At 44.4% G+C, this 17,000-nt stretch overlaps 1 protein-coding gene across 2 annotated transcripts in view; it reads right to left on the bottom strand.

Moving 5' to 3' along the window:
* Cxadr (CXADR Ig-like cell adhesion molecule) overlaps window positions 1–16,530 on the bottom strand; it is a 51,524-nt gene extending 34,994 nt beyond the window's left edge. For both annotated transcript variants that reach the window (XM_051150151.1, XM_051150150.1), the window contains exon 1: window positions 16,363–16,530. In XM_051150151.1, coding sequence (XP_051006108.1) covers window positions 16,363–16,405 — 43 coding nt within the window. In that variant the 5' untranslated portion in view covers window positions 16,406–16,530. The remainder of the gene's footprint in view (window positions 1–16,362) is intronic.
* Window positions 16,531–17,000: the final 470 nt, after the last annotated feature.

The following is a 17,000-nucleotide window of genomic DNA, read 5'->3' as shown; positions in this document are numbered from 1 at the left end:
TTTATTTAACCCTTACAAATCCTGTGGAGTAGAGACTATAAACAAGGAGACCAAACTCTCCCACACATGAAATATGGTTGATACTAAATAATGCTGTCACCTTATTAAGACTAATGTGTAGGGGATAAAGGGACACAACAGACGCACTAGTAGAAGACCCGAGACTACAGGTATGTACCATCACACCCCATTGACGCTTCGCTGGAGAATGAACCCATGGCTTTGCACATGCTAGATAAACATTCTACCAACTCTACATTGACGAGGACATCTTCTGACACCACACCTAAAAACACTATTTTTTTTTAAATCAAGTTTTGTAAAAAGAATTTTCTTTAACTTTTTTCTTAATCCACTTTGTTAGTGCCCAGACTCCTTTCCTTGTACGTTGGGGAAATTTATATATGTTACTAACAGAATGTCTCCCAAGCCGGATAATTTGATAAGATCCCTAGCTCCCAGGACTGTCCAAAGCTGACTCATCATCGGGCCACCTTGGCACAGAAGGTCTTAGAGGGCAGGAGAACTCAAAAATGCATTTGCACGTCCTCCTTTCCCCTTCCACCATCAACACTGCCTTAACTCTCTTAAAGTCAGAATCTCGGCCCTGAGAGGGCCTTGCGCAATGTCAGGCCCTCTGGGCTTCGTGGTGACATTACTGAGCTATCCTTCTGAAAGCAGCTGTTCCCTACCTGAAAGTGTGGATCTTCAGATTGATAACTCTGGCATTTGCTTCCCACTTCCTGAAAGTCAGGGACTGATTTGGAAAAGTGTTACGCAACATGCTTATGCGAAAGGTCGGCCATCACCCGAAACTTCCCATTTATAGGATCTCATAAAAACTACATTGGCTTTTACAGTAAGCTTAAAGAAGAAGGAAAAAAAAGAGAGAGAGAGAAAGACATTCTAGCCTAATTTCAAGAAGTTAATTAAATGAAACAACAACCTATGCATTAAAAGGATTGGTAAGGACGAGCAGAACTTTGGAGTTTAATCACAAACTTTAACTGGAACTTTAACTACACACTTGCTACTAGTGAACACACCACACATAAGTCAGGCCTGTGCCTGAAGAAAGCTGTTATCTGTGCTCTTTGGATCCGTTCCTTTCTGTTTCATCAACCTTCTTGCCAGGAAGTTCCTCTATGATTAGTAATGCTTAAAGTCACCAAGTCCCTGTGTCTACTAGGGGGGAGAGGCAGCTGGGCTGGGCTGAATGTAGTGGTTTGGATGACACATGTAATCCAAACAATTCAGAGCTGAGGCAGAGGATCGGGAGTTTGAGGTGAGCCTGGGCCACACCAGGAACTTCAAGCCATACTAAGCAAAGACCTGCCTTGAGGAAGAGGAGGGAGGGAAGCGGTGAAGCAGACAGTCTGGGAGTAATTAAATATGTTGATATAATTACTTCAATTACTTCTGTATGTGTTGCTGTGGGGGAGAAGAAACCACTCAGAGGCGACAGTTGTTCAACTGTCACAACATCTGCTGAGGTAAGAAGGATAGTCAGATAAAGTAATAACAATAAGACCCAGGACATGGGTTCTTTTGTATTTTACAAATAGCTGTAATTGAGCCATCTCTCCAACCCCTACACTAAACTTCTGAGTAGTGTTTCGGGCAGAGCACGTGGTTCAGAAGTCTGGGTGGATTGTTCTTTTTAGGAGAGAAATAAGTATCAGACTAGGAATCTTGTCGTCAAATTTAGTGTACACTTACACACACAGCACACACAAAACGCTGTCATTTTGGACAACTTGCCTCTCTGGGCTCAGGAATAAATTAAAGATGTTACACTAAATTATCTATTTCAGAATTAAATGTGTTGCAATTGTAGTTCATTGATCAAACAAAAAAAGACTGTCTTTGCTATTTCTCATCCCTTCCCCAGTCTATCCAGCAAGCCAACAGCTTAACAGCTCAGAACCTACCCCTCAAGAAGTGTGGTCAGGAACATTGACAACCTGAGTTACAGGAGCAACTTACCCACCGAATAGCTGGGGCTGTAAAGTCAGTTCTGAGTTCAACTTTAAAGTCGGTTTATAAAATTGACCGTGAGTAATTTGTAGTCCCATGATGACTAGATGTTTTCACATTTAAGATAAAATTAATAGTAATAATGCAATCTAGATACTGTGGTACCTTCCTAGATCCAAGCACTCAGGAGGGCTGGCGCAGGAGGATCTACCCTAAAGTATATTTGTGACTTCAAGGCCAACCTGGGCTGTGCAGTAAGAGTTTGTACTGAAAAGTGAACAAGTAAATTATAATAATGCCTATATCACTACAGGATCAAGTAAAATAATGCACATACGACTGACTAGTGCAGGGTCTGGAGAATTGGTCCAATGGTTAGGAACACAGTGTTCTTCCAGAGGCTTCTAAACTCCAGGCACATGCATACTCACTCATACACACACACACACACACACACACACACACACTATTAAAAAATTTTAAAGGACAAGCTCCAACATAAACTGGTATTCTCTCCTCAATAAACAGTAGGAAGTAGGACATACACCGCCACCTTAAAAGTCTATCTCAGGCAGGGATTTTAGCTTCCTCAGTAGAGTCCTTGTCTAACGTGCCAGAAGCCCTGGGTTAGATCTCAATTGCACCATTAATAGGACGTGGCACGGAGGGGCATACCTACCTATATGTCTTAGTAAGGGTTTCTATTGCGGAGATGAAACATCATAACCGAAAAGCAAGTTGGGGAGGAAAGGGTTTACTCTGCTTACATTTCCCTAGCACAGCTCATCACTGAAGAAAATCAGGATAGGAACTCAAACAGGGCAGGATCCTGAAGGCAGGAGCTGATGAAGAAGGCATGGAGGGGTGCTGCTTACTGGCTTGCTCCTGCTGGCTTGCTCAGCCTGCTTTGCTATAGAACCCAGTATTACCACCCAGGATGGCACCACCCATAATGGTTCCACAACGGTTCCTCCTGCTCCCCGCATCACTAATTAAGAAAATGCCTCATAGCCAAATCTTATGGAGGCATTTTCTCAATTGAGGTTCTTTCCTTTCGGATTAATTCTAGTTTGTGTGTCAAGTTGACACAAGGCTAGCCACACAATATATAGTAAATAAACCAAACTCATCCCTCCCATTAGGATGTAGAGCTCTCTGGGTCTTCTATCTATAACACTTAATAATGTTTTCCAAACATTGAGAACTCAAAACTTATTAAAGGAAATGACAATAAATGTATCTACTAGGTTTTATGATCACTTAACGACCTAGGTCGACTCCAACTTAGTGACCCTCTGTGGATGCAGAGTGGGAAACATCTTACTAGAGTGACTAGGAAAGAAAGGAAACTACAATAAAACAGGAATGCATGCAATAGAACATTCAGACACAAGAATGAAAACCTCGCTTGTATCTTCCCGTTCCCACCCTCCCTCCCTTCTCCACCCTATTCCCCTCCCCTAGGCCTCGGATGGAGGAGACCTCTTCCCCCACCATATGACAGTCTATTAGTCTCATCAGGATAGCCTGTATCCCCTTCCTCTGTGCGCCCACAGGGCACCCCCCACCAAGGGGAAGTGACCAACTTGGGGGGGGGGGTGAGCACCTAACAGTCAGGAGTACTCCGAATAAATTATAATAAATTAAAAGAAAAGACCTAGGGAGCACTGTGGCAAGGAGGACAGAAAGGCTGGAAGAGCTGGAGGTCTGCTTAGGAAATGCTGTCTTCTGGATAAGGCACAGCTGATGTAACACAGTAGTAGCCATGACCACATAGCAGTTTTGGCTACCTGCACAAGACCCGCCTGCATCTGTGCAAACATATGTGTGTGCTTGTGCATACACATAGCCATGAATGCATACGTGCATACACACACATATGTGTGTATACACACACACACACACACACACACACACACACACACACACACACACACACCACTGAAGTGTTAAGGGGACTAGTTGGGGGAAAAGCTGTCTAAAGGAGTAAGAATATAATGGGGGGTTGAATGAGTTTACAATATATTTTATACATATATCGAATTGCCAAAATTAAATATTTTTTAAAGTTGTTTTTAAAAAATGAAAAGTAAAAATCTCAGAGGAAGAAAACCTTGGACACACAGGACAAGACCCCTTAAAGACTGGAAATACACAGTGCAAGTATGGCTAGGTTTACACCGGGTGCAACGTAGCCCTGTTAGCTTTATTTCCTCTGTGACAAAGGATATGCTCACTTAGAATAAGAGATGGTAAAGCAATGTCTGACGCCTCCCTAGAACTGTGCCTTCTCATTTCTATCTCCCAAAGCCCACGGCAACACCTGGCCCCAAAATAAGCTTTATTTCCCTCAAACTTCCTTGGGAAGTGAGAAGGCTTGTAACAAATAGTGAAAGTAGAATTTAGAAGCCAGGAATAAAGGAAATGTAAGGAATCAAGGAAAGGCAGGTAAGGAGCATCCAGACAGAAGCAGCTCCGAACTGGCCTGGGACCCTCCCTCCCCCACACCCCAACTCTGGTCCTTTCCTATCTGAGTAATGTCTTATCTTCTCTAATACAAAGCTGCTACCTTCAAATGTCTCAGAGGAATCAAATGCAAATAGGTCATTTTGCATTGTGTGTAAAAGTAGACTGGCCGCAAAAAACAAAACAAAACAAAAAACAAAAAAGTAGACCGGTTGCCATAGTGAATATTTTCATCAACTTCATAGAATGCTACATATCACTTCATTTTAGGAAATCCTTTGCCTCCTTGCTCATAGAAACCTCAGCTAGCTTTGCTTCCCTTTTCATTAACATAAGCCTAGAGTGAAGCTACTTGGCCAAAGCAATAAGAAAACATCCAAATGAAATAAGACATAACAAATTAAACATACTAATATTAAAATCAGTAAAGAGTGTTTCACCTTATTAAAAAAAAAAAAAAAAAATCAGTCCTACAGAAAAGGTCACTTACATCCTGTAATTCATGTGCCTAAACCAGATGCTTTAGTTATGGAGGGAAAGCCTTCCTAATGTCCAAAAATGGATTCAAACTCCTCCCCATCCATTACCAGGACCATTGTATCCAGATTATTTGGAACCCCTCCACAACTCATTTCTTTCCCCCATGAGCAAGTTTAAGACAATAATTTTTGTGCGTACATTTTTTCTATCTTCTCTGTAAATTCTGCAATGTTCATAATTATCAAATAAGGGGTGCTGACGTGACTTTATATACATGCTACAATTGCTCTAATGATTAAAAGAAACTAAATAAGAAACCAGAGACTCTAGCTCACTGCCAACACAAAATACTATGTGGCAGTATAATTATGTGAAAGAGATAATTATGTGAAAGGTAAAACCTCACAAAAATAATACAAAGCCACACTCTGTTAGTTTTGAGGACACACTGCTTTTGTTCCAGGGCTGACTATAGCGGAAGTAGTGCTTTGTATTCTAGGTCTACGCTAGCCAATAACTGCCAGCCACCAGACAAGTGGCTAGTGCGAGCTGAAATGGGCTACTGAATAAATAGAAATACTAGCCAAATTTCTAAGACTACATACAAAATAAACATTTAATCTCAACTAATATGTTTACTGTGATCACATAAGGAATTTGTTGTATGTAAAACAGGCTAAATAAAAGTTGCTCAATTAACTTCATCTTTTCTTTCCAGATATGTCTGGAAGAAACTTTCTACTGGCACATGTAAGCAGCACTGACATTTCTGTTGCACAGCACTGTCTGACATCATGGTCACAATCTACCAGAAGGTGGCTTTAATTTGTAATTCTGAATGATGGATGTCCTTCATACCACAGGGCTATTAATGGGCCAGATTCAAACAAAATAGCTTTCAAAAACAAGAAACCCATTACTTCAGTCACAGAACTCCAGAAGTTGTGACTGCGGGGCTGCAGGAAGATCAATTCCAGTGAGGTCTAGCACTGAGACTGCATCAAAGCAGCGAAATAAAAGCAAGCGGGTACATCCAACTTTCCTAACTCAGACCCAACTCATTCTAGGTTGGCTTTACCTGGTCACATTTGCAAGGAGCAAGCTGGAGCCTTCGCACTTCTTACTGCAAGACTAGCTCTGGTTCAGTCCAATGTGAAGAAGAGCTATGTCTAGTTCACTTGAAAAAAAAAATGTTTTGAGTTCAAAACATTCCTTATTCATTTGTCTGAAGACATTGGTGACCATCATCAATGTAAGCGAAGATACGACTTACTTTATTTGGCTCACTGCTTCTGGATATCCCTTAGGAGTCCTTGAACAGACGTCCATCTGTGCAAAGCATTGGTTCTATTGGAAAGCTCTTAGGGAAAGGCACATCTGTGTCTTCAGATAATGCAAAGCATCCAGAAGTCTCCTTCCTTCTTGTGATCAAAACCTCCTTCATGTCACGGAAACTGACTTGTTTCCAACAAACTTTGGATTTCCTCAGTATGTACCTGTTGGTTCATTTAACTGTGCCAGGCCTTTTTCTCAACTACTAAACAACAAAGGCTGAATCCTGATACTGATCTCATGTAGTACACCCCGAAAACAAGCCACGGTGGTTTCCCCCCATCTTTTCCTACCTCCTTCGTACAACAGAGCAAGAAACATTCCAAGCACCCTGACCATCACAATCAAGTGCAAACACCGCAGCCTCCTCCAGTTGAGACGGTTAAGGCTTACATTCCAAACTAGCTCATTCCTTATTCCAAATCAGAATGGGCCAGATAAGGAAAGGAGAAGCCAGCTCCAGAGAGACAAATGGGAAAGCACTGGCGATACAGTGTTACCTTCTTAGCCTCAAACAGTAACTTCTTCATAGGCTGGTACTAAATGGAAAACCTGTTTAACTTCGTCCTCCCTTAGCCAGGAGTCAGTAATGGGCTTGGAAAAGTGAATCTGCGAAAAATATGAATAGCGGAGTCCCCAAAGAACCATGAAGCAGGTCCCAGTTTTCTGAAGGAATCATATCACCGTGCCAAGGGAACCACCCACACTCCTCACATTCCTCCATCTGTAATTTCAGACCAATTTAGAAATTAAGGAGAAAAGAAAGGCTAGTTGGAAAGGTCGCTCCTCTTTAGTCTCTAGTCTCTAGGAAACAATAACTGCAGAGCCATGCATGGTAGGATTCCTGTAACCCCATCTTCAGGAGAGGTGAGCTCCAAGGACCCCTAGTTCTCGGTCAGACTGGGATACAGAACCATCTTTTGTATGTGTGTACGTGTGCGCGCACACACATGGAGGTCAAAGGACAATCTTGGGTCTCATTCACCAGATACCATCCACCTTGGCTTTTCTGAGGTAGTCTCTTGGTCTTGGAACTCACAAAGTAGGCTAGGCCAACAGCCAAGGAGCCACAGAGATGCCCTGTGGTAGCTTCCGCATTGCTATGCTTCTAAGTACATGCACCACATCTGACTTCTTTACATGCATTCTGGGGCCCGAACTCAGGTCTTCACACTTGCACGCCAAGCACTTTTGCTGACTGTGCTCCTCTCCAGCTCCAAGAAGAAAAATCTAAATGTAAAAACCAATTGTCTAACAATCACTTTAAATCAACGGTTCTCAACCTTCCCACTGCTGCGACCCTTTAATACAGTTCCTCATGTGGTGACAGCCCCCAACCATAAAGCTACTTTGTTCCTACTTCATAACTATAATTTTGCGGCAGTTATGAATCATGATGTAAAAAATATTGAGTATGTGACTCCCAGAGGGGTCGCAACCCACAGGTTGAGAATTGCTGTTTTAGTTAGCCTATTTTTGTTTATTTTCTTAAAGAGTGTAAGTCAGATGAAGACCAGGAAGCCAAGGCTCTCAGGTCGTTCTGCCTAGACACCACTTGTTTCCTGGCTTTACTCTAATACTGATTTCAGAGTTCACATGCATGACTTGTTGACCACGGAATGAACACAGGCAGAAATCCCCAGCTTAAATATTTCCTTTACTTACTCACAAAAGGATCAGGTCTCACCTGGTGTCTTGTGTGTTTGCTGACTGGGGGGTCGGGGGGCGATGTGGAAACCAGTGAAGGAAAACAACAGACTGGAAACAGAACACTAAAGTTTGGGCTAGAGTGCAAACAGACTCCTTCTGTTCCTGAATACCCAGCCGACACAGAGCTGGGCAGTTGGTAAGACAAAGCCCAACCTTGCTCACCTCTTCCACCACACATATGAAGGTCTTTGGCCTTCAAATGCCCTTTGCCCACTAGACCCTTCCCCAAGTGTCTTGCAGGCCTTTCTGCACATGGCCAGTCAAAGTGCACAGCTAGGGAGGACAGATACACAGACCCTTATCTCAGAAAAAAAAATCCATCTGTGAAAAAAACAACTACAGTTAAGTGTAAAGGGTCAGGCCTGGAGCACAGGGGAAATTTCCCCTAACCAGGGTCAGCTGTAAAGATATGTTAACAGGGGACTAGAGAGATGGTCAAGAGGTTAAGAGCACTGCCCGCTCTTCCAAAGGTCCTGAGTTCAAGTCCCAGCAACCACACAGTGGCTCACAACCATCTATAGTGAAATCTGGTACCCTCTTCTGGTATGCAGGCATATATGAAGGTGAAACACTGTATTCTTAAATAAATAAATCTTAAAAAAGAAACAAAAAGGAATATACCACCACAATTGTTTTAAAAAAAAAAGATATGTTAACATACTGAACAGATATTATGACCTGAACAGCTCAAGGCTGGAGGGACACACATGTCTTAGGACAAGATGTGAGCCTATGAGAGTTAAGTCAAATCCCCATACTTCTGGGTGCTGTTTTGGGTGGCTAAAAAACGAATTTAATGTCAGAAGGAATGTGCGCGGTGAGGTCTAAGTGGAGATAGCAAGGAAATGGTGTGAGGAAGGGCGAGTGAAATATGCTGGGTAAAGGCTATGAGACACTAGAAGTAGAGGCTGGAAGCTTGAGTGTTGGTAAACTGACACCGCAAAACTTGGGAAATCAGCCTTTAAGGCACTCATGGGAAACTGAGCATAGCAAACCTAGGAGAAGGAAGCTGTCAAGAACACGAGAAAGAGATCATCAGGGTGGAAAATACAACAACAGTTCAAGAGAGGAAAGGCTGCTTAACAATGTTCATTTGTTTGTTTTAATTTAACAAGTATGCCTATTTTGCCTGTATGTATGTCCGTACACCATGAGCATGCAGTGCCCTGAGAGGTAGAAGGCATTAGCTCCTCGGAGATGATTGTGAGCCACCATATAAAGTGCTGGGAATTGGACCTGGGTCCTCTAGAAGCGTAGCCACTGTTTTTAACCACCTGAGTTATCTCTGCAGCCCCAACAGAGCTATTTCTGCTGCAAGATTTAAGAGGCTGGAGGTGTGACATAGCCAGAGGTAACGCAGTATATACAACAGCTGTGGTTTCACAGAAGGGTGTAAAAAGGAATGTGACATGAAGAGAGATAATTGAGTCAGTAAATACAGGCAGCTGCTTTAAAAAAAAATCTGGTTAAGAAAGGAAAAGAAAGCAGGGCATGATGGCGCATGCCTTTAATCCCAGCACTGGCGAGGCAGAGGCAGGTGGATCACTGTGAGTTGGATGCCAGCCTGGTCTACAAAGCAAGCCTAGGACAGGCAACATTACACAGAGAAATCCCTTGTCTCAAAAAACCAAAAAAAAAAAAAAAAAAAAAAGGACAGGAAAAGAAGAGCCAACAGTGATGAAGGAGAAATTCGGGGTTGAAAGTGTAGGGGAATTAGCTTGACACACCAGTGAGATCCAGAAGTAAGAGCTGAGAAGGGTCATCCTGAGCAGAAAGGATTCAAAAGTTCACCTGTTCGAATAATGAGGTTTCTTTTTTTTTTTTTTTTTTTTTTTTTTGAGACTTTCAGTCTGGTACGAGAAAGGGCGAGATCTGCTGGCTTCTTTCTGTTTTGGAATTAGGGTTAAAGGAGCAATGTGCAAAGTCCAGTTTCTATTCTCCACCAACCGGATGCCGAGTCAACCTATTAGAAGCCAGCTTTCCTCTCACCACTGCAGATAGGCGTCTTGTGGAATCCATTGGCCCCAATTTCACAACTGTTTGCTGGCAGTAAGATCTCTGAGACAACCTCCCGGCCCAGCTCTCCAGTGGTCCCTGTCGCACCTTCTCGCTTCCATGCCCTGAGCTTGTGCTGTGTATTATTTCACAGTTGGCCTTAACCTTTTAATCGTGGTTAACATCTCTCAGCATCCATCCTCAATTCAGAAATGCTGATCTCTGCCTCTGTCCTGGGATCAGCCCTTTTTAAAAACCTCCCTACCGGGTGTTTTGGTTGGTTGGTTGGTTGGTTGGTTGGTTGGTTACTGGTTTTGTTACGTCCCATCTTCTTAAGAGCCTGGTCAAGGTCTGGAGAGATGGCTCAGCAGGTTAAAAGCACTTGTTCTTGCAAAGGGCCTGGGGTTCTGAGAAGAGAACCTGCCCAGTGACACACAGTAACTCCAGTTCGAGGGTACACGAGGCATGGATGGGGTACACCTGCATAACTTACAGGCAAAAAGATGCTTCACATAAAGTGAAAATAACGAAGTCTTCAGAAAACAGATTTTTTTTTTTTACAAGTTGGAATTCGGGTTTGTTACCTTCTCCTTGAGACTTGCACTTTTCTTTATTCTCCCCAAGGACTGTGACATCATCACACAACCAAGCCAGACTTTGCACTGCTTCTCTCCACGCGCTGCCTGGCACACAAGGAACCAGACAGAAGGCTTCACCACATTGCCCAAACGGCTTACAAAGCCCAGCACTGCTGTGCAGTGTGTCCACAGGAAAGGTTCATGCTCAGAGCCAGGCAAATGTCCTGCTGGAGCTGCCAGTCTCCCTGCCTCCAGAATGACTGCACTGCTATCATTCGAGAACTTTCCCAACTCCATCAGCCTCTTGGCGACATGGGTGTGCAGGGCTAACGTTGCCAACCTATAATTTTCTGCCAAGCTCTCAAGACAGACGGCCTTTACATCTTTGTCCACTAACCGTGGTCAGCAGTGACGTCATGTGGCAGTTGTTAACATTTAAAAAAAAAAATCCTCAGGCCCCACCTTAAGCCATCTATGACTCATGTAAAATAAAGGTTTCTATTTGTTACATATTTTATATCCACTGAACTTTTCAACCCCCAAGACACACCATATGTTCCTCTTCACTGTATATCCCCACAGCTTTGTTAATATACTGTACAATTTGTAATGCCATACACTATTGTAGGGGCACATAGCACAGAGTATAATATACAGTAAGCCATAAATACTTGAATGAATGAACCTTTTGGTCTATTAATTAATGGGAAAGTTTACTTAGGGACTCGAATGAAGAAAACTGACCGCCAGTCAAATGATAACTTGAGCAGGTATGGTGCTTATGCTTATAATCCCAGCACTTGGTGGGGATGAGACAAAGATTACCATGAGTTCAAAGCCAGCCATGGCTACATAGTACATTTCAAGCTAGACCACCCTAGCAACAAAGAGAGACTTCAGAAAAAAAGGAAAGAAGGAAAAATTGAGACTGGAGTGGGGCGAGAAAATGAAAGAGAGGAAGGAAAGGAGGGGAGGAAAGAAAAGTATAGAGTAGCTCAGAATCCAGAGTGAGTTGCATTGGAAATACTTTTCATGCCATCATGAACCAGTTGCCGGTTACAATGATAGCTACATAAGATCACCCAGGTTAGGAGGGAGATGGTAAAAAGGCCTATGTGCCAAACTATGGGGAATACTGACACAGAAAGCAGCGAAAGACAAAAAAGCAGCAAAGAACCAATGGGAAGAGCACACGGGTCAGCTTTACCTTAGTAAGCTCAGCAGAGAGGTTAGAACAGAACAATTAGATCATGCTGTGGAAGCTGACCACATCCTAGAATCCCATAACCCCAGCATTCAGGAAGTTGACTGCCAGGACAGCCTGCCTACATGATAGTACAAGTGACCAAATGAGAGAGAGAGTGCCAGAGAGCGATAGGAGGAGGGGCAGGGAAGGGAGGGACATACCAGTGCCCTCTGGAATGACTTTATCAAGCCAAGTAATAGACAGTCACCTCATACGTATTTTTCTGTGGTAAGGACAGTTAAATTAAAATCCACTCAGCAATTTTCAAGACTGTGCTATTAACTTTGGTCAACAAGCTCAGTAACAGATCTCCTAAGCTTATTCTTCTGACCAGTGGGAATATCACATCCTTTGACCAAAGTCTTCTCAATCCTTTCCTCAGAACACCTACTGTAGACACACATGGTAACTGAGGTATACTGAGGGATGTGGCTTGGCCACCATCCTGTGGCTAAAGAGTAAGGGAATTGGGCTTTAAGTTTTACTCATGTTGGAAGACGAAAAAACCAGCGGCACCCTGTTAGTCAACAAACTTTCCAAAATGCTGGTGCTAAGACCAAGCCAGCCACATTTCCCTCACAGATGGGAAGGAGGTCATGAAGCCTCACCCCCAGCTGAGGAGCTTTGGCAGCTGAAGGCTTACGGGTTACAGAGGGAGAGTCAATTAGCTTCAATGGATTGACGCCGGTAGGCGGTCCATGATCCAAAGGATGGTTCTACGTCTGTGCACATGTGGCCGTGCTCCAGTGGGTGCTCCACACCCACAGACTTATGGACAGCATAGAATGGACTTCCGGGGCAGGGAAAGGACATGAGGTGGCAAGGGGAAAGGGAGTCATCAGGGAGGAGTTGAAGAGAAAAAAATAGGAAGTTGATAAGATCAAAATGCATCATACACATGTATGAAACCCTCAAAGAAATAGGTGGTTTGGGGTTTGGTTTTTTGGTTTTTGGTTTTTTTCAGGAAGGGGGGAGGGACATGATTGTGTTTTGCTGTTGTTTTGTTTTTGAGACAAGGTCTCCCTCTGGAGCCCTGGCTGCCCTGAAACTCACTATGTAGATCAGGCTGGCCTTGAACTCAAAGGATTACAGATGTATGCTACTACGCCCAGCTGAGTTGTTGTTGTTGTTGTTTTTAAAGAAAAATAAGCCAGGTGTGGTGGCACACTCCTTTAATCCCAGCACTTGAGAGGCAGAGGCAAGTGGATAGCTGTGAGTTCAAGGCCAGCCTGGTCGGCAGGACAGCCAAGATAATACAGAGAAACTCTGTTTTGGAAAAAAAGAAGAGGAGGAGAAGGAGAAGAAGAAAAAAAAAATCCTCTTGCTGGTTGCACACCCACTACTTGGGAAGTGGAATGAGGAATTCAAGGCCCATCCTTGGTTGGCGGCCAGTCTGGGTTACCTGAGACACTCCCTGAAAACAAACCTACTTCGGGTTCATGGGGTTCATTCAGGCATAGTAGTTTCCAACAGTGTCCTAAGCCTGGGAAAATCTCAGATTCCTCACAGTGACTCAAAAGCCTTCAACCAAAACCATGACCATGAAACTAAAAGAATGAAACTAAAAGGCTCATCATAAAAGCCTTCAATATTTGACACATAGTCAAACCAACAGCAGGATCTTCCGAAGTGACGGGTGACCAGTGGCAGAATGGAGGATGTCAGAGGTAACCGAGAGAAAAGTGGCTGCTTCAAAGGTATAATCAATCTCACAGTGACATGAGCAGAACGGACAGCAAAACTGTGACCGTTCTGCGTTAATGTACACACGACTTCATGCCTCAGTTTCTCTACCCATACAATAGAAATGACCAAAACACACATCCTCAAGTGTTGCTTGAGAGATTAAAGGAACGGATAGCACAGCCCAAGAGTCAGGTGCAGCGGTATGTGCCTGTAAATGCAGCAAGGAGGCGGGAGACCTACAGCATGGCTGCTAAGTCGGCTGTCTACACATGTGAGTTCCAGCCAAGCCTTGGATGATAGAGACCCTTAGAAAACAATACTAGCCATTAGAAAAGCAGCACTTACAGCTGGGGATGGGATGTAGCTCAGCTGGTAGAGGAGGTCCTAATGCTAGCACTGAAACACAAGAAGATCAAGTGTTCAAGGTCATCCTGGGGCATAAGTTGGAGGCCAGACTTGGTCGCTAGTGGAGGAGGGGAGGGGAGGTTGTATGCTTAATAACTGTTTAATCAAGGGTCTAATTTTACTACTCCAGCTTACAGCTCCTCTACTGCTAATCATAAGACTTTGGACTGCATAGACAACAAATATACCTCCAGGGCCCCATCAGCATCCAGGACATAATACAAAGCTCTTTAAAACTTGCAAAGATGAGTCTATAGCACCGCAGTATTTAATAAGTAAAGCTTATTTTGCAAACATAAGAGTCAACTGTGTGGGCTGGAGAGATGGCTCAGTGGTTAAGAGAGCCACTTGCTCTTCCAGAGGTCCTGAGTTCAATACCCAGCAACCATATGGTGACTCACAAACATCTACAATGAGATCTGGTGCCCTCTTCTACAGATAAAGCACTCATATGTAATAAATAAAATAAATAAATCTTTTTAAAAAAAAAGAGTCAGGGGCTGGAGAGATGGCTCAGAGGTTAGGAGCACTATCTGCTCTTCCGAAGGTCCCGAGTTCAATTCCCAGCAACCACATGGTGGCTTACAACCACCTGTAATGAGATCTGGTGCCTTCTTGTGGTGGGCTGACACATGTATGGACAGAATACTGTATAAATAATAAATAAATCTTTAAAAAAAAAAAAAGAGTCAACTGTGTTAGCACTGACCTACACTTGTTTGAACTTTTGAGCTTTGGTTGTGTTTGTTTTTAGGGGAATTCCTGAGTTCTTAAGCAGAAAAACTGGGGTGAAATAGTTGTCCTGTTTAGATGAAAACATTTGTCCACTAATGATCTGTTCACTACACCCTAACACACACTACATGAACTGAATGGCTAAGTATATTAAAATAGCCTTAACGAAATCCCAGTACTCAGGGAGGCAGAGGCAGGTGGATTTCTATGAGTTCGAGGTCAGCCTGGTCTACAAAGCTGAGTTCCATGACAGCCAGGGCTACAAAGAGAAACCCTGTTTCAAAACAAACAAACAAAAAAGAAAAACAGCAACAACAACAAAAAACAAACAAATAAAAATTTAAAAATAAATCCTTAATGAAAAGAGTGACTACCAGAGAGGTTATTTCAGAAGAAGAAAGAAATATTCCATTCCTTCATCACCAAGAAATAAAAATTAAAAAAAAAAAAAAAAAAAAAAAGGAAGGAAGATAGGAGGAAGTCAGTCTCTCTTCCAGTTTCTGCTTTGGACGTGATCTAAACAGTATTCAACTTTAGTTAGTTTCATAAAACAAAGGTGGGATGCATGCCTTACTATCGAAATCTCAGCCAAGCCTAAAAGATCTGTATCAAAAAAAAAGGTGGAGGTGGTGTGATAGCCTTAGGTCCACAGATTACACTTGTTAATAGAATGTTGATCCCATGAGTAATGCTCACAGCTGTGGCATCCAACAATGGAATTAACATTTCAGCCGGAAGTAGAGCCATCCCAACCCAGCCGCCCCAACCTCCCTCCCAACTCCTAAGCAAAAATCATCTTTGGAGGCTACTACACTGGAGTTGAACGTGTAAGAATTTTTATGACTCATTTGGTTTTTAAATTCCGCCAAATGCTTAGTATAGCAAATGAGATCAACTAGTTAAAACACACTTGGGGGGGGGTCAATTTTCTAAGTGTCAAAATGTCCATGCGTCGTGGGGTCCAGGCACTTTTTTTTTAATGCCTTATTTCCTTCTCTCAGAAAAGACGCTCTGCACCTGAAAGATGTACTAGGCGGTTCCTAACACCACACACCTCACCACCTGAACGACAATCTTCTTAAAAAATGAATCAGCTCATTAAAAATGCGGGGTAACTCCTCCCCAACACGGATTTCAGACCCTCGGCTTTCTAATGCCCAGTCTACAGGCTGCTCGGTAGAGCTAGCCTGTTCTTTTGAGACCAAAAACCACCCAGTTAGCGCGGCTTCGCGGCTTCTTTCCTAGAGGTAGCCAGGTCGATTGACACCGATCGCCTCAGTCTTCTCTCAATAATGGCGTTTGTAATTCAGCCACCCCGCTTGGAATACCCGATACCTAAAAACTCGCAGACCGGAGCTTGGAAATCAGGGAAGGCTGGGTGCACACAACACCCAGGCAGACGCGGGAAACAGACAAGGAGAGATAAAGCAAAGTGGTCCCCGGGGTAAGCTGCCCTGGAGGCGCGCCTGCACGCCGCTCCGTGAGCCACAGCCACCGCCACCGGACGATCCAGTCCCAGCTCCGCTGCCTCCCAGACACCGCACGCCCCCTGCGCGGCTCCCAGGGGCAGATGCATTCACCCGGCTGGGGCGCGTGGCCCCTGCAGATCACCCGGGTGCACCGGTGCCCACACGCCACCACTACAGCAGAGCCCCCAAATTTTGCTGCCCCCTCCCCCAACTCCCCATTGTTCCCGGGAGGCCGCGGGCTGCGAGCGCAGGGGATTGCGAACAGAGGGGTGTCCCAACTCACCCGCGACCCCGCACAGGAGCATGAAGCACAGTAGGAATGCCATGGTGGCTGCCGGGCCGTAGCTTGCAGGTAAACGCTCTTAGCTGGGGACCTCGGTTTTCCACAGCCTGATACACTCCCGACTGGCTCCCGGCGGTGGCAGCAGCGAAGGCACCTCTGCGCCCCGCCCCAGCTCGGCAGGTGAACGCGTCACTTCCGGCAGCAGCCCCGAGCCCCAAGGAAAGAGCCCACAATGTTGGCGCCCTGGGGTTGCCATGGAAACTGGTCCCCCCTCAAGGGAACCTTCCATTTCCAGCAGTCTTGTGCCCTACACCTGCTTGCGCTGGGAGCCACCTCCCGCTCCCCCTAAGCCTTCCTCCCTTGGTTAAATCTCTGCTTTGTGAACTGGGAACCAGTCTGCCAGTTTCATCACTAAAATTGCTGTCACTCTCTTCCCCCGCCCCCGGGCTGGGCACCAGGCCAGAATTGCTCCCCTTCCCTAAACCCTGAGCAAGGTTCCTACATTACACTAGCCAGAAGCCACCGCACCCAGTGGTCAGGGATGTGGGCTTCCTGCCCAGCTGTGTGCCCTTGGGCGATCCAACAGTCCGCAAATATGTTGCCTACTTTTTGGATGGATAGGTTCCAATAAAACGCTC

This window comes from Acomys russatus, chromosome 8 (genome assembly GCF_903995435.1).
Source record: "Acomys russatus chromosome 8, mAcoRus1.1, whole genome shotgun sequence".
NCBI classification, from domain to species: Eukaryota; Metazoa; Chordata; class Mammalia; order Rodentia; family Muridae; genus Acomys; species Acomys russatus.
The sequence above is the reverse complement of the archived record's forward strand: the minus strand, read 5'-3'. Positions and strand labels throughout refer to the sequence as shown.